The sequence below is a fragment of the Phaethon aethereus genome (genome assembly GCF_964289735.1).
Source record: "Phaethon aethereus genome assembly, chromosome: 20".
NCBI classification, from domain to species: domain Eukaryota; kingdom Metazoa; phylum Chordata; class Aves; order Phaethontiformes; family Phaethontidae; genus Phaethon; species Phaethon aethereus.
This window is the reverse complement of record NC_138596.1, coordinates 10,397,803-10,415,116: the sequence shown is the minus strand read 5'-3', so window position 1 is coordinate 10,415,116 and position 17,314 is coordinate 10,397,803. Positions and strand designations below refer to the sequence as shown.

Sequence of the window (17,314 nt, the reverse complement as noted above, 5' to 3'; positions counted from 1 at the left end):
GACTTTCAAAATTTCCATGAGGAAATTCAAAATCAAACCTACTTTCGCTGATTTTCACTTGCACAGCTGATCTGCAAAGTGGTATCATGTAGTCTGAACCAGAAACCAGGAATTCTCTGGTCTACTGTGCTTGCCACTAGACTGTCCCAGTTTCTCTGAAGTCCTTCTCTCTCCATTAACGCTACTCTTCTATTTAAAACACTGGCTTCTATGCTTCATCTGACCTAAATGGAGGCAAGATAGCAATTTTTTATCTTGATTTTGTTGTCTTATCTTGATTTTATCTTGATTTTTTAAATTGTGATAGTCTACTGACAAGCACCAGAAGCGATGACATCATAGCAGGAGGCGGCATCTATTCAGAGGAGCTCGGAGCCAGCAAAAATACTCCCAAGAACACAAAAATAGTTCCTATTACATTTTACTTCTTGGCAAAGGAATATTAGATTATATAAAAGGCAATAGAAATAGCTAGCACAGATACATGCAAAGTACTTTAATGCTAATGGTAGCGCCTCATCACTCTGCTTCACGTCTGCAAACTGGAAACCTATATTCTAGGTAGGTCAGATTTGTCTTAAGCTGAAGTTCACTAGAAATGGCAGAAGGAGCCACATTCTTTGTGAATTAAGTGAAACTGAACTGCCAGAGAAAGTCTGGCAACGAAGTCAGGCAAGAGAGTTGTGGTGGAGGAGAAGAGAAATCTAAGTGGATTCCTGAAATAAAGCTATAAATGCACAATAGTGTTGTTGCGTTGTCAGAGTTGCCATTTCAGCAAGAAAGTACTCTTTCCTACAGTGGACATGACAATTCCTCATCCTTAAGGAAACAAATACCCTGGTCTGCTGAAAAAAACTAGCGCCAAGATTTTCCAAATTCATATAGACATGTCAGGTGGATAATGTTCTCCACAGCAAAATAACAAATGTCCTCCAGCAATTATCATTCTTTTTTTGAGGGGGCAGGGAAGGAAGAAGAGAAGAGCGAAGAAAGGGAAATGGGCAAGAAGGAAGGCCATGGAGCAAGAGGAATGGCTAAAGAGCTAACTAGGAACTCAGAAGATCCAATGCAACTACAATACAGAGATAAAAGCTTCCTGTGCATGACCTGGGCAAGCCACTTTTAATTCAGCTCCCCTTTATAAGAACAGGATAATAGCAACACATTTAAGCTGGCATGAAGATACCTGGATTAGAGAGTGAAAATCATTTAAGCATTGCAGTATTGATGATCATACTAGTGTATTAGCAACAGGCAGGCAAACAAAAAGTGCTTTGCAGCTACACAGGATCACATTAAAAGGAAATATGAACCAGTATTAAGTTGTGGAGAGCTCTGTTGAGGGATCTAGCAGTAACCTAGAATAAACTCTACCCATGCAAAAACAGGTATCACAGTTAGACCACTGAACCGAGTAACTAATGCGTTTGATGAAGGGGAAGTATAAAATGTTTGCCCACTCTGAGCAAAAAATAAACACACTTCTACAGTCAGCTGGTGTTTGATTTGAGTGTGCATATGTACATACCACTGAATTAAAAAGCTCTGATTCCACTGTCCTATATACTATCGGTTATTGCTGATACTCAGTCACTACTGCCAACAGCTAGAAAACCTTCTGCTATGTCTGGAATGGAAGTGATCTTCACCTCTGGAGTTCGATGGTCAGAATTTCGTTCCTCATGCTACTTTATTATAATCATGATGTCTGGCCCAATGATAGATTAAAAAAGGGCACCTGGGAAATCTACAATTGAAAATATAATTCCACCAAAAAAGACCTAAGTGACCATTTATTATTATTATCAGCAGCAATGAAGGAGAAATAGTTTTTCTATCCCCAGAAATGTGATGATTACTGGAAAACCTAATTTGTAGTGGTACATGCATGACCTTTCACGGTTTTTTAGCATACATAAAATCAGAGACACCCACTTGACTTGCACCAGGCACAGTGAGACTTTAATCCATATATCCTATATTCTAAGCAAGTCCAGTGACCACCAGCCAATGGGCTGTACTGGCGTTGCACCTCTGTGTGATTCAGGCATTCCTTCTTTGGCTTGCAACAATTTTCCTGATTCTGGCTTCAGCAAAGCAAGTTTTTTTCTCATTAAAAGAGTCAGTTTTGATGATCTGGTATTCTGCCACAAAAATGACTAAGTGAAAAGTTGTCTAATTGTTAACTTTTTTTTAGTGAAACTGCAGACAGCAACAGCTCTTTTCTGTTTTACACGAACATTAGCTCAAAAAGCCTCAGTGTAAGAAAGCCTACAAGATCTTCTCTTGTTTATTTAAAATTGATTCAATATGAAAAGTTTAGGTTAGATCAAGTACCAGTTACATAAATTCACTGTTTCCTTATTTACATGTATTAAACATTTCTCTTAGAATACATATAAGTACATGCAACTTACATACTTACTGTACAGTTACGATTAACATACCAACACAAAAGAGAAAGCTAAAAACCAGGTATTTGTGAAAAACAAATTACAGTGAATCCTTCAGCAAACGAAGTCTTAGAAATATGCTTTGCAGATTTCTCCTTGGAACAGACAACAGTAAATTGAATAATCTGATTCACTGGAAGGAAGCCTAAGATTTTGTAAAACATCAATATTTCATATCCTCCCTTAGCTAACTTTGTGCTCTGTAGATAGTAGTGTCTGACTGAAACGTAACCTTCAGAAAAAAAATTATAACTACGTTTTAAAACAGTAACATCAAAAAGTTAAGTATATGCTAAGAGTAATGGGAGAGAGTGGTGGCCATCAATCCTGGTGTTGTCAGGCCTGTTGTTTTGAGGTTAAAGGAATAGCTACAGTTTTCTGTCTAGTGACTGAGTCTACACCAGCAGGTCGTTACTGAGCAGGATTTAATGGGCTCACAAACTACATCTTGTCTTCTTGAAGTGGAATGCACCATTTGACTGCAAATCTGGACTGCTGAAAAATAGCTGTGTTTCGTCTGAGATAACAGTCTGAAAAAGAGATTCCATAATCAGGAAAACAAGAGTTGAGAGAGTTCTGAGTTCTCTTCACAAAGATGCAAACCGAAAAAAATATGCTGTCTTGAATTAGAATTACACTTACACTGCAGAAAGTTTGTATTAAGACCTATTGTAAAACAATTTCTACACAAAAGAGCAAAAGACAATCATTGTTCCAACTCTGCTCATTTCTTCAGGCTCATTAAAGAAATTCTGAGACAAAACACAGTGTTTGATCTCAGGCATTGCTACAAGGCAACTGTACATTTCAAATGAGACATATTCATTCCTAATGAACAAAACCTCTATGCAAGTAAAAAGTCAGTCGCTGAAATGCAGAGACCCTTAACTGCTTACCTTTTTACGAGCAGGTCAAATCTTTGGAAGTAGTTTCTCAAAGCAACTCAGACATTCCATGTTAACTGTTGTGCCAGAACAAACAGCTGCAAAACTTGCTGATTTATTTCCCCATTTGGTGTGCATGCTGAACCCCAGAAGAAATCCCATGCAGGAAAAAAAATAAAGGAGAAACAACCCCAAAACCCACAGGAGAAGTACCTCAGCCCTCGAGCAAAGCACAAAAAAGTTCAACAGGGAAGCAGAAAGGAAATCCAGCGACAACTAGAAGTTTGGATAAGACACAGGAAAAGCAAGCTTGCTCCCCTTGCCTCTAGTCCTGGCTAAAGGTGCCTCTCCAAGCAAAATTCACTGAGACTCCCAGCTCCTCGGAGCAGATGGTATTCACACATTATTCCCGAACAGCAGCATTCCCTAGCCCAATCAGGAGGCAGCACTCAAAAGCCAAGCGCTTCCCAGGCTCTGTTACAGTTTTCAATAGCTATAGCACAAGATGAATGACTCAGAAAATGAATAAGCAGGGAAAATAAAACACGCCTCCCTCCTAGTCAGAGGCACAGGCAGGCAGTTCAGCAACCCTGGGTGTACTAAGCGTTGGTTTCAAGTTGAATGCACCTGCTTTTTCCCCCTAAATCCCAAATGCTCATTACATTTTCTGTATCTTTAATTTGTGTGATCAACCTCATCTTGGGCTAGAAGTCACAATAAGAATTAAATCTTGGCTTTTTTATCTTGTCTTAAAAACAACAAACATTTGTAAGACTCAAAAAAAGGATGAACTGTATGTGTGCTCTTCCAGACAAAAAATTTCCACAGAACTCATTGAAACTCCTGATGCCAGTTCTTGCTGAATACATAAATATATATTTCTAAGATTAAGGCCTAACTGCACAGATCCTGTTGCAAATTATATGGAAAGAAAAAAGGTTAATTTCAAAACTGCCTCTCCTAAACAGATGAATACATCCACTGATTTTGTCTAAAGTTTACCAGAAAACTTTAAATTACAATTAAAAAAATACATGTAAGAAGCAAATGAATTAACGATGACTACCAACTTTCAGGTGAAGTACAACCACTATCCAGAAGCTGGTGAAACAGAACCAGTAAACTACTTCCAACTGCTTTGCTTAGCTTATAGATCATTGCAGCCACCTCATCCAGAGAGCACTTTTAAATACAACTCCTCAACTTGATGCCTGGCTTTTTCTGACAGTTGCAGCTGAGTGGTAAAGGATGATCTGCTAAACAAAGCAAGTTACTCATGGAAACAGAGTTGCATGGCACCAGCAGGTTTCTCCCCGGAATACAGCAGTGCACTGGTGAGCCTTCCAAAACATACTGAAATTCTCTTTAATTTTATAACAGAAGAGACTGCAAGGAGGTAATGCTGTGTTTAATGTTCCTATACCAGTTCTCACTGCAGACTGCATACGATGTTTTTATTGCTGCCACTCAGAAATTAACTCTGGGTTAGCTGAAAACACGCTGCAGTCAGACAAGTGGAATCAGTTAAATCAGTAAAACTATTTGGGGTGAGAAGCATTCTCCCAGGTCCCCCTGGACATTTTCAGATCTTTGTCTGTGGCTGTAAATTGATCCTTTGCATTCCTGTCTGACACATGAACTGTGAAAAACTCTTCAGGGATATTCTCTCTGCCACGAGTAATGCTCTAATAGCATTTCTGCAAAATAGAAGACCAGTTGCAGAGACAATAAAGTATCATGAACTCTGGTCTAACTTTTACTATTATTTTAAGTGAATTTTTTTTTTTCCTTCATTCTGGAACAAATAATAAGAGATCTCTATTATCATCTTACTTTCCTACTTTCAAAACACCAAGCAGAGGATTTCTCCAGTTTGGATTAATGGCAGGACATACATTCAGAGGCATCGAGTTGCTACATAAGCCATGCCATGCCCACCCAATGGTTAAGCAAACCATCCCACACATACAGCTACAGGACAAAGGACAATGGCTCATGTTATTACATCTGCCACGGCTGCCTACCAACATCCCAGCTACATCTAGAGAAGTATTTAAAGGTGTAAAACAAAACTAGAAGTGTATCTAGATCTGGTAAGAAAACAAACATTGCTTGAAACTTCATTTTGGCAGACATTTTCCAATCACTGTATTAAGCTCTATAGCAGCCAAAATCCTTGACTACTGACTCACTTAGCAAGGCATCTGGTAGGCCTCCGAGCCGTATCAGCAGTAGCAATACTTTGCAATTTAAATCTTTTACATGTGCTAGCTCCTTGGAGATGCTCAGAGAGGAAGCACATCTAAATGTAAACGTTATTACCATAACGGTATAACTGACATGATAACCACACATACACACTGAGAAACCTCCTGGGCAAACATCCAGATCAGAAATAACAAAGAATATTACAGAGAAGTGGCTAAAGGTAAGCAGCTATTTATTCTTCATATCCCTCATGTACAGTATGTTTGTTAGACACGGATGTAAAGCATCAGCGGTTGTCAATCCTTCCGGGCATCACCAGAAGAGGAGGCTGCTGTCCAACAGCTCAGTAGTTACACGTATGTGATCACACTAACCCATGACTGAAGGGCCCAGAAAAACCCATTTCACCGACCCTTTGTCAAAATGTGCGGCTCAGCTCTCAATAGGGACTGACAATTTCTTCTCTGGCTTCTCCAGTTTCTGTTATCTATTACCAAAACCTTATGAATTTAAAAGCAGCTGACCTACAAGTTTAGGTCATATAGATGGTTCTCCTTACTGCATGCTCATAATCTGCTGGGGTGCTTGTTTCCTGACTGGCTCTGCCCTCTTCTACAGATTTCAGCAGGGAGAGAAAGGAAAAGACCGCATGCAATGGTTGTTCATAATTCAGTTCCAAACTTGGAAATTGCAGAACGCATTCTACAAATCATTATATAGTCAACTTCTTAATCCTTGGTCTCCTATTCCCCTGGAGCTCCTGACTTTTTGATGCTGTTAGACACTTTATTAAAGCTATATGGGATCTTTCTGTTTCACCGCTTAGTCTAAATGATAATGAAGTTACCAGATAGTGCTTGTATCTATTTTTAAACCTTTCTCGTTGTTGCCAAAAAGTTTTGGTGACAATAAGGAAACCTGATTACACCTGCCCACCTACCTTAACTCTGTGATGTTTGCTCTACTTGCCACACAGTCACTGGCAGTTCAGGCAGATTATTTATGATCCTTTTCGAACAACGAACACTACACATACCTGGATCATTTCTTTGGAAATACTGATCACATAACTCGTAGGAACCTCAGAAAATAGCGTGGAACAGTGGCCTAATGTTACTTGCAGAGCGAATCTGTCACTGTATCAGCTGTTTGCCAATAAATAATGCCCTCAGGTAGGATATTTTATTTGATTTTGTCACCAGTACTTCTTATGTGCAGATATCCCACTTCGTTTTTGCCCCCCCAAGATTTAGAACTTTTTTCCCAGAAAAATTTATTAAGCTGCTTCAGACTTACCTTTCAGTACAATACATCTTTCCTATGAATTATAGTTAGTACCTGAATACAATGTAGCTAAAATGAAGAAAACTACAGCAACATATAAAGAAAAGGGTTGCCACCCAAAATATGCCTACCACTTTTATGCACAATTCATCAGGAATTCAGTCTGCATTTATCTTCTCTAGGTACTACACTGCCATTTGTCTTTTTCTTTTCGATTTTTCCTACCATCAAGCACATGTCTCTTTACATCTCTTCTGTCAGAAGCGGTAAGATAGACATGGTGTAAGAACTATAACAAAGAGAAGAACGAAACAACTGTCGCAACACTCTATAGTCCTCCGCTAGCTCAGCCTTCAAAACTGAAATTCACTAAGAAAAAGTATGATTTTTAAAAACTGCTCAAAAGAGAGATCTTGCTTTTTTAATGGAATATCATGAAAAAACACATCTTGTTAAAGAATCTGGTTACTCACAGATGTCTAGGATAAATATTTCTAGTAATAATATACTCTTTGTTTCTTTAATGTATTTAACACAAAGAGTTCTTTGCAAGCAATATAAATGTTGGCTGAGGTAAGCAGAAAAAGAACAAATAATTTTTTAAAGATCTATGCTACAGGGCACAGTACAGCACTATTTAATCACCTAATGATAGTTTAATATGTTTAATTGCCAACCTACTCATTACAATTTTTCTTCAGTCCTGTAGATAATAACGGGAAATTAACTTTTAAAAACGACTACCACCAAAACTCATTACTTTCCAACATTCACTCCATCTAGAAACCAAGTTTTCAGACTTAGTAGGGCAGGACAATACCATGGATAAGAAATGCCAAAGTTCACCTATGTTTTTGTACAGTCTTTGCAAGATAGCTGCTCCTAGACAAAAACTCCTTTCCTCTCACATAAGGAAAAGGATCAGTGCTCTGCCTTTCAAAGATTCAAGCAAGCTGTTTGCAATTTGTGCAAGCCTACGAAAAAAGCACTGTGACCCATGCCTATTAGAAAGATAGCAAGAATGAACTAATTTTAATGTTGCACAAAAGTGTACAGTGTGCCACATTAAGACTGTATTATAAATATTTTCTACTGGTTCTCTGTATTAGTCCATATCTTCTTCAGGCCTCATATTTTCTCTACATTTAATGTGTTTCTGACTGATAACTCTATCTACCTAATTTGACTATTTTAAAAGTAATAACAACTAAAAAAGGTTTACTAGGAATTTATTCTATATAAACTTCAAACAAGCTAGTCTCTTCTTCTATACTTTCCTACTCTTTCCATGTCTCATATACTTTTTCAGTACAGCACATCTAAATCAAACCTTGCTTACCAGTCTAATCACACAGCATCTTTATTTTCTCATATAGTATAAAAAAGTATTTCAAATGTTCAGGAATAGTAACTTTGCTTCCTCAGATAGCATGCCAGAATGGCAACACCTATAAGAAACACTTAACATTTCCAGGCAATGAACAATATTAAACCACAAAACATACCTCTATTAAAATAGATTCCTCACCAGATTTTCACACACTTGGGGAATTCAGATCAGCGGAAGATTTGTTCCAGAACAAGATAACTTAATTACAATGGTAAAATGTAAATAACTTACTGTTATAAATACTCAGTTGTTGGCAGATGAGGGGGAGTTTACTTTTCAAAACATAACTGCATGGCATCTTCAGTACTACTTCTATTTATAAGGCAGGGGCTTCAGAGTACTGCACTGAAAGTTAGTCATTATCCCATTTTCCTTCTTCTCATTACTAGATGCCTAAAACGCAGTTCTGAAGAAGAAATGCCCAATCAGCTCCCCTATCATCTGCCTCTGCCTCACTGTTCAGCAGCAGGATTTCCTCTTGCATAGGGAGTTCCTGGTTCACAGCCTTTTCTGTGGAACTTTAAAAAAAGACACTTAAAAGGATTTTGGTATTTTTCATCTTAGTTTTAGTCTAATCTTTGTTCTCTCTGAGATCATCATATTATCTTTAAAAGAAGATAATCTAAGGTTAAGAATACGTATATATTGTCCACACAGTGAAAGTAAATGTCAAGTCCAGGAAACTAAAGAGCCTAGAGTGCTGCTGAGCCTTTGGTTCTGTCTGCTGAGATACTGGATGAGGTGCCCCAAACCACATCATCTGCCAAATCCAACTCAGTAACGATGTTCACGGTCTTCACCTGTTCTAAAGCAGATCTACCCTATCTCTCTGAATAAAACCTCGGTCTTCACCTGCAGCAGCCATAATTTGTTGGTTTTGGGTTCCCACACAACTCTGCTAACAAACCATACCTAATCTACAAAAAATTCTGTTTTCCCAGTCCTTGCTTCTGTTTTCCTCACTACCAAGTGCAATTTTTCATGCACATCAAGGTGTCACTGGGGCTAGAATTTCATTACTGCCCTAGAACATTGCTTGAAGAATCTAAATTACCAACAGCAGACAAAGTTCAAGCCTGGCTTTCATCCATGTAATTCACCTGGTTGAATGTGTACGTCAGAGACTGAAAAAAAAAAAAAGCTATAATTATTGTATTATTAAAGCACAATGGTTTAATTTCATTTCTTTGTGGTATGAAACCTGCATCTGTGATTCCCATTTATTGTGTAGGGAACATGATTCCACTAAAACCAGTCATTGGGATTTGGTCTACAAGGTTGTTCAAAAGGTTGACTAAAAATACTGCACCCTTAAAAGATTAATTCACAAAGAAGTATTGTCAGGACACAGAAAAGAATAAACTCAGAGGTGGTACCGGTGTTCACTATAGCTACATAAACTGGGATCTAAACAATTAGAAGACACGGTGAATCCACAATTCATAGATATTTTGTACTCAAGAGTTTGTACACAAATACAAAATCTTATAAATCTTCACCAGCTTGCAAAAAGCTGCTGAGTTGTCTTTTATTCTTGTAGCTGCAAGTGGCTATAGTACAAAAGAGAAATCTGTAGCTCTGATATGTCATCCCTCTGAAATGGGTAATTTAGGGTTATGGTTTCAGAATCAGCACATTCTTCAGCACTCTTCTTCCAAGAAAAGTTTTTTTGTAAAAAGAGTCAAGTAAAACCATACCAGTACATTAAAAAGAACACATCAAAAAGTCAGAACTGTGAGCCATCATAAAATGACAACAATCTTTCTTTATATTCCTGCATTTCAGAAAATGGAAAGGAAATATCAGGGGGGGAAGAGAAAGTGGGTGCTTTAATGATTTTTAAAATCCTTACAAGAACCTGTAGCTTTATGTGAGCCTTTATCCTAGGCACATATGGGGAAAAGTTACAGAACTTCCATCTCCTTTCACAAATATCAAAATAGATAGCAACCTATCAGGCTTGTGTTCAAAGTAGTGCAGGCACTACAGCTCAATGAAGAATCATAGAGAAAAACCCAATAAGCATTTCACTCACAGGTTATGATTTTATTCCAGGGTCTATTATGTCAAGGCAACTAACACACCTTAAAACTCATTTCAGGCTCCCGAATAAATGAGTGGTCTTTTTCTATTCCAGTTACAAGCAATAATAAATCTATGAGGTATCTCCATGAAAAGCTGGCAACCTAATTTGATTTTTGAAAAAAAAAAAAACAAACCTGCTGAGAAATGAGACATACAGCTGCTCAGTCTTGAATATTCCACTAACGTCCTTCTAGAACAGCTTTTACCATGCATTGATTGGGCTAACAACAAGCAACTAAGAATGAACTGACACTGAATTTTAAGGTTGATGGTTAACCAATACGGACTATCAGGTAGATCAAAAATTAAGTAACAGTTTCCATTCTGCTAGCAGAAAAAGTAATTTGGTTTGACATTATTGAAGGTAAAAAGGCACTTCTACAGTAAGCACAGAAGTTTTAAGCTATGGTCACTTCCCAAGGCATTAATATTTGTCACATGAGTAAGATAAACACAATAGTTATCAGTGTATTCATAGCAGTTCACTAGCTGTTTGATAATAAAATGGACAAAGGGGCTGCTTCAAGAATGACAGCTACAAGAAAGCATTCTCGAAGTGGAAAATCTGTCTTAAGACCACTCTGCTGGCATATTTTTGAGAACTTTTCATTTACTGAATTCATGCAAAATAATACATGGTACGTCATAATAATAGATTAATCCCTCAGTCCTGTATATTGCTCCTGCAGCTCCAGCAGCATTAACGCTTAAGCATTAGACCTTCTGATCAAGAAATGGTCCAACCATTTGTTCTGCTAATCAAAGTGATTTAAAAAACACTAAAAGGAAGGTGAGGATTTACATAGCTAGGAAGGGGAACCAGTGAAGGTTCTTCTAGGATACTTGGTACCATGAGTGCTTACTTATCTCTCATTTCCCAGTTCATGAACATTTCCAGCATCTGCCTATTTATGCAAATATTTTGTAGGAAAACAAGTTTCTACACAAAGTGACAGAATATACTTTACACGTCTCTAAGGAGAAGAATGCGAAACCTGTGTATCTTAAAATAGGCATTCTAAATTTGGTGAGCCATTTTAACATATTTGAGAAACCAAAGTTAAATTTGTATTTCCCACAGAATCAAGACACTCTCTCTGTGACTCCTAAAGTCCAGATTCTAATGTTGAGACATGCAAGAATACTTGCTTGTATGTTTGTTAACATCAGCCCAAACTATGCATGCACTTCTCTGATAATCCTAAAACTTCCTCCTGTAAAGAAGAAAATAAGACTTAATTGTATGTCCTAGTGGTCTAAGAGGAGGTATAAGACATGAGAGGTAGATGCTGTTCTTCTAGAGAAATTCATATAACTACATATGAAATAGAAAAACGAAATGAAAAGTGCAATCCTCCCCTCTTAATCTTTTCATGTAAATATTATCATTTGAAACAACACTGAAATCTGTCCTTGGTTATTTTATATGATTCAACCTCGATGTGGCACAGAGCCCAAAGTAAAGCAGTGCTGCCCACTTATATCTGCCCAGTCAACTCTTTACATAGTTTAAATATTACTTCATTCCCTTAACCACATTCTTTCCACGCAGTTTTAGGTCTACTGTGATATTAACACTGCACTTAGGTCATACGTGAAGCTCTAGGTTATCAGCAGAGAATATGCTGTGGGAAATACATAACTAGTTCTTGAACAATATATATGTAGGAAGCGGAATACTTTGCAGATTTCAAACTACACCCAGAATAGTACCAAATACATATTAAAGAGCTGAGAACGAATTTATTCTAAAAATCACCATCTTAAATTGTTTTCATAACTGTAAACAATTTGTTGTCCTCAATGCTGCCAATTCACTCTACTAACAGAGAAATAAGACTTGCAATTGCAAACAACTTTTTACCCCAATTTATGCTTTTTGTATGTCTTCCAATAGACTAGATACCAGAACATCAGCATGTGGAATGCCATAAATCCAGGGAATAGCTGCAGTTTTAACTATGGACTTTAATTCCAGGGTGAATTTATGTGGTCCCTAGCTAAATATATCCTTCTAAGTAAATTACTCATGCAACTGCCTGTAGGAAAGCTTTCTGCAGATAAAGAAACTGTTTCCAAATGCTGCATTTAACAGCACATACGGCATAAAGTTACATTCTTTTCTCACTGGTAAAAAAGACCCCCAAACTGAATAATGTAGAATGCATAGGCTCCTTTTCTCTCTGCAAAGACTGTCCTGGAGATAGTTTAATTCTGCCTGATTACTGCTCCTTGCAATAAACTGTATGTATCAGTCTACTATATGTTTATCTCCAAACCCTGTAAACAGAGTGATTTCTAAGATAATGTGACGCACATTACCACATTCATTTCTACTTATCCATGCAGAAGACAGTAAAAACATGCCTAACCCTGTGCCTTTAGTAGGATGTGTAACTCAGACATGCTTTCACTATCCTTTTTTTCTCCTCTCTTTTCTATGTTTTCTACTTCTTACCATTGGAGTTGTCCTGGTCCAAAGGATTATCTGGTTCCATTACTTCAAATAAAAGCATCCAACATGCAGTTCTCCATGCAGCAGAGGCATAAAAACACAGCAGTTGCCTAAGCTGATTCACCTGATTTATGAATTAGTGCTGCATCCATAAGAGGCTGTGTTTCTTCTTTTGTATTACATCTGGCTCCTTTTCCAACTAGATGGCTGGGTATTACAGCATGCAGGCCTTTTTCCAGCATCCTCTTAATGCATTATATTTAAAGTAGCAGCAACCTTTTTCTCCCATCCCCCAGACTAAGTTACAGCAGTAACTAGGCTGAGCTGGCAGAGAGCGGAGCTCATTCAGAACAGGACCTGCAAGCATTCTCCGATTCGTGTTGCTGCATAAAGAGAATGATTGATACAATAAAAAAGTAAGTGGGGTTTGACACAGTACAGTATGCACTGCAGAAAATCGCACCAAAACCAGCAAAGGTCTTGAGGGTTTGGGGAATGCCTTGCTCAAGCCACCAGTACGCACCCCCTCACACACAAACACAAATTATGTCCTGTTCCCTCCTCCTCCTCCCCCTCGCTACAATCTTTTATAACCCTGGATCTCCTCCAGCAATAGTCTGTTCCTTTACTCAGTTTATAATAAACTCTGCCATTCCCTTGTGTCCCTAGGGCTGTCTTGGAAAGGAAAGAGGCTGTTTGCAGAATGAATAGACCAGCCGGTGCCTAACAGGGAGGCAACTCAATGACTCCGCACTGGGCAGTTGTAACTTGCTGCAGCAACAGCCTTCTGCTGGAGACCTTGTCCTACTTTTACCTCCTTTGCCAAGCCAGGAGCTGCTGCTAGGTTGGCGTTTTAAAAAGCCTTCTGCAAATGAGCTGGAGGGGTAAGCACCAGCTTTGCTAGACTCATATGGTAAATGATACCAGAGTCTGCAACTGCAGAGTCTCAACAGAGACAGTATTAGCTGACAGTTGGATCATAGTATTAGAAGTCAGGTCACCTTCATTCTGCTTCTGGGTCTGCCACTAACTCCCTGAGACCTCACATAATTCATAACTCTTCTTTGTGCCTCAATTTTCTATGACACTGACATTGAAATATGTCTTATCTCACAGGAATACAGCTGAAACTTTCCAGCTTTACATGCTTTGAACTTCTTGGATAAATGATACGGTACAAGGACTGCAGAAGAAGACCCTATCACCTAGCTGAGGAATAAAAATTTTATTTTCCCTGAAGACATGGCCACAAAATTACAGAAAGATATCCATGTGCAACTATAAACCAAAATGTGTCTCTGAAAGGTAAATTCATACTGCTGTTACAACAATCCTGAAACAATTCTCCAAATCCAGACTTTCAGGATCAATTTTACTTTGGACCTACAATTCAAACCCTTTCTTCAATACTCCAGCTAAGGCATAAAAACATATCTGTTCAAAAAGAACGCTTTTGTCTAAATCTAAGGAAAGGATCATGCTAAACATCCACAACAGATTTAGTGCATTTTCAGTTTGTCATGGCTGATGACACAGAATTCTGAAGCAGGGGTTTCTATTTTGGTGCTCCTGGGTAATCTTCTGCCTTACTAGCTCACTCTTTACAGAGTCACGTAACTAGTGCTTTAGAGCTGGCTGTTCACGCCTGGTGCTACAAGCTGTAGGCGGACAAATGAATGGCTGGCTGAAGGGAGAAAAACATGCAGTTCTGTACGGAGAAATTAACCTAGCAGGTTGATAGGACTCTGCTGTAATTGTACGTTGCAAAAACACTTTAGTACTGTTCCTGAGGATTGTGCCATATTAATAGAAGAAAAACTAATTTCCATATATGTGTTTTAAGTATTGCACAGCATATAGCCTCTATTAAGTAATGTTCTGAGATCCTTGCCTTGGTCTAAATTACAGTGCTGCAAACCATACATTCTCTCCCCTCACACCCTACGCTCCCTATGTTCTTTACAACTTCACTACTTCTCCCACTCACTGACAAAACAAAAACCCTCCCTCTTTCCACCTTCCCCACAAAACCACCTACTCTGTGACTACAGGAACATGGCACTCTGCCTGTTAACAGTCCTCCACCTGTTTTGGGTCATGCATACAGTCTAGGAGTTAGTATATGATAGAAAAATGTGTGTTAACTCTTGACTGACACATATTACATCCCTCCAGTCTGAATTAATAGAAGCTGACAATAATAGGTATAGAAGGAATTTAGAGAAGTTTTGGGGGTGAGAAGTCCTGAACAGGTATCATCTGTCTATCCTGTATCCCAGGATCTGGAGATACACAAACATACATACACATACACACAGAGAGTGACTCATTAGCACAGCCTACCTCCATCACAGAGGACTAGAAATGCCTGGAGAACCATGATTGTCAATGCAAAGGAATACATAGTCCTGTAATGAACATCTGAATCAGGACAAATTATACAAAGCGAAACAATTTGTATTCTTCCATGAAACAGATGCTGCATATACAAAATATACTTTCCACAGACAATTAAGTGACAGAAGGAATAAATACTTGTGAAATCCTTCCTTGTGGAGAGTCAGGAATAATCCAGGAATGCTACAGAATAGCTAAGAACAAGAAATCAAAATAGGAAAGTGAAAAATAATAGCTATTTAGGCCTCAATGACTTTATATGACAACTGATTTGATTTTAATGTCACCCAAATTATTTGCTCATCTGTAGTTACAGCCCTACTAAAAATTAATCCTTAATGTGCAAGTCAGAATGATGTCAATATTTTGGCTAAGGCAATATTCATAATTTCTAACAATTGAGCAATTGTCATACGTTCTTTGTTTGAACACAGCTCATGCAGTTAGGAAAAGTAGCTCATGCAATGAATTTGAAAAGAAAGGGACAGTTGGAAGACCAGGGCTTTGATCACTAGGGATTTTAATTGCTCAGGCACTGAATGGAAAATTGCAGAAGCGAAGAGGGAAATGATTTTCAGACAAATGGCCTGAATGGTCAGAGGCTATGCTAGACCAAATCCTAGGAAATGAGCCAAGCACACTGAACTAATGAGTGTGGAAAGTGAAGTCTAGCTAGCATATTCTCTGGAATACCTATGAGGTTAAGTAGAACACAAAATTTAGAGTTTTGGAAAGCTGACTCTTCAAGGAAGGAATTTTTAAACAGTTGGAAGGAAGTGGAAATTAAATGTACTCTACTTCTGTCTAAGCAGAGCATCTCCGCATTCCCCTAGATGGCTAGTTTTGAGACAAAAAAAGGAAATTCTATTTAATTGCCTCATGTCTGCATGATGTTCATTTCAACACCTTTTATATACCAGGAATATAAGGGAAGGAATTGGTAGCTACTCCTACTTCTTTTCATTAAAAGATGGGAATCATAGCTCACACTGGCCCTTATGTAATGTGAAATTGCAAACAAGAAAGATGACACTTGCTTTTAGTCTGCTGTAAAACTTTGGGCAAATCACCTCATCTCTCTTTTATCAGCTACACAGATCTGCATTGAACCTGTTTGTTATTCTTCATAAAGTAATTTAATATTTCCAGATTAAGCAATATAATCTAAGTTTGAAGTAGCAGAAATGTGGTGCTATAACTGGTCTTGGATTTATTTCCAGGGAAAGGATTTGCTTCATATGTCTGTTTAGACCAGGTTTTGCTACTTTATGTGTAGTGGCAATGGATTACAGTCAACAGAGACTATGAAAAGTCTACTTTCTTTTCTACCAGGTGTTTTAAAGATATATAGGGTAAGGTAAGTAGAAATACTTGTATGTATAAGCAGGCACAGTCAACAGACTTTTTCAAAACAATATTCCATTCTTTAAAACAATATTCCATTCATCCAGACGAAAGTGTTGGTATAATTCTTATGTTGTTCCTGGTAATGCACATTTTGCTATCATAAGACCTATCTCTAACAGCTCAAGAACAACGTCCGAGTACATCACAAGCATTAATTAAGCCTTGGTGACACCAGGTACCATTTCCATATTGTAACAAGTGACACAGAGCATAGAGCTGCAGGACACCTTCTTTGCAATCATGAATTTGACTTAGTTTGAAAGTTATAAAACCTTGAAGAGCTTTAACTATTTAAAGTTCTAATAGCCCTAAAATTAGTCTTTTCCAGTATAAGAAAGTAAAAAGATTCAGCAATTACACTTTAGTTGCTAATATCTGTCCAAAAATGATTCCTGGGCATCCATTCTCAGCATGCCACCTCAGCAGTGTCACTTTATGTGAGAAGACCAAGTTGGAGATGGAAAGAGCTCCATTACTTAAAATAAGGAGAAAACATTTTAGACTGTATATATACAGAAATGAGTGAGAAGAGGTTCAGCTGCTTTTCCTCTTGAGAAATGGAAGAGTGGTACATTATTTTGCCTGCTGTTTGATGCAGTCGTTGTTAGCCGGTGTAAAAGATCAGCATGATGCCACAGCTGCCCGCCACCACACAGTCCTTCTTTGAAACATAAATTCATATGTAGGAGGGAGCAATGAATGCCTGCAAGTTGAAAAGCCAGTGAAGCACAGACCTTCTTAACAAAACAGT

At 38.1% G+C, this 17,314-nt stretch overlaps 1 protein-coding gene across 1 annotated transcript in view; it reads right to left on the bottom strand.

Moving 5' to 3' along the window:
• The window catches only part of DAB2IP (DAB2 interacting protein), a gene marked incomplete at both ends in the record, with an annotated part of 204,802 nt that extends 192,000 nt beyond the window's left edge, over positions 1-12,802 (bottom strand). The window contains one exon of the mRNA XM_082009096.1: positions 12,763-12,802. Within this exon, the coding sequence (XP_081865222.1) occupies positions 12,763-12,802 (40 nt within the window). The remainder of the gene's footprint in view (positions 1-12,762) is intronic.
• Positions 12,803-17,314: the final 4,512 nt, after the last annotated feature.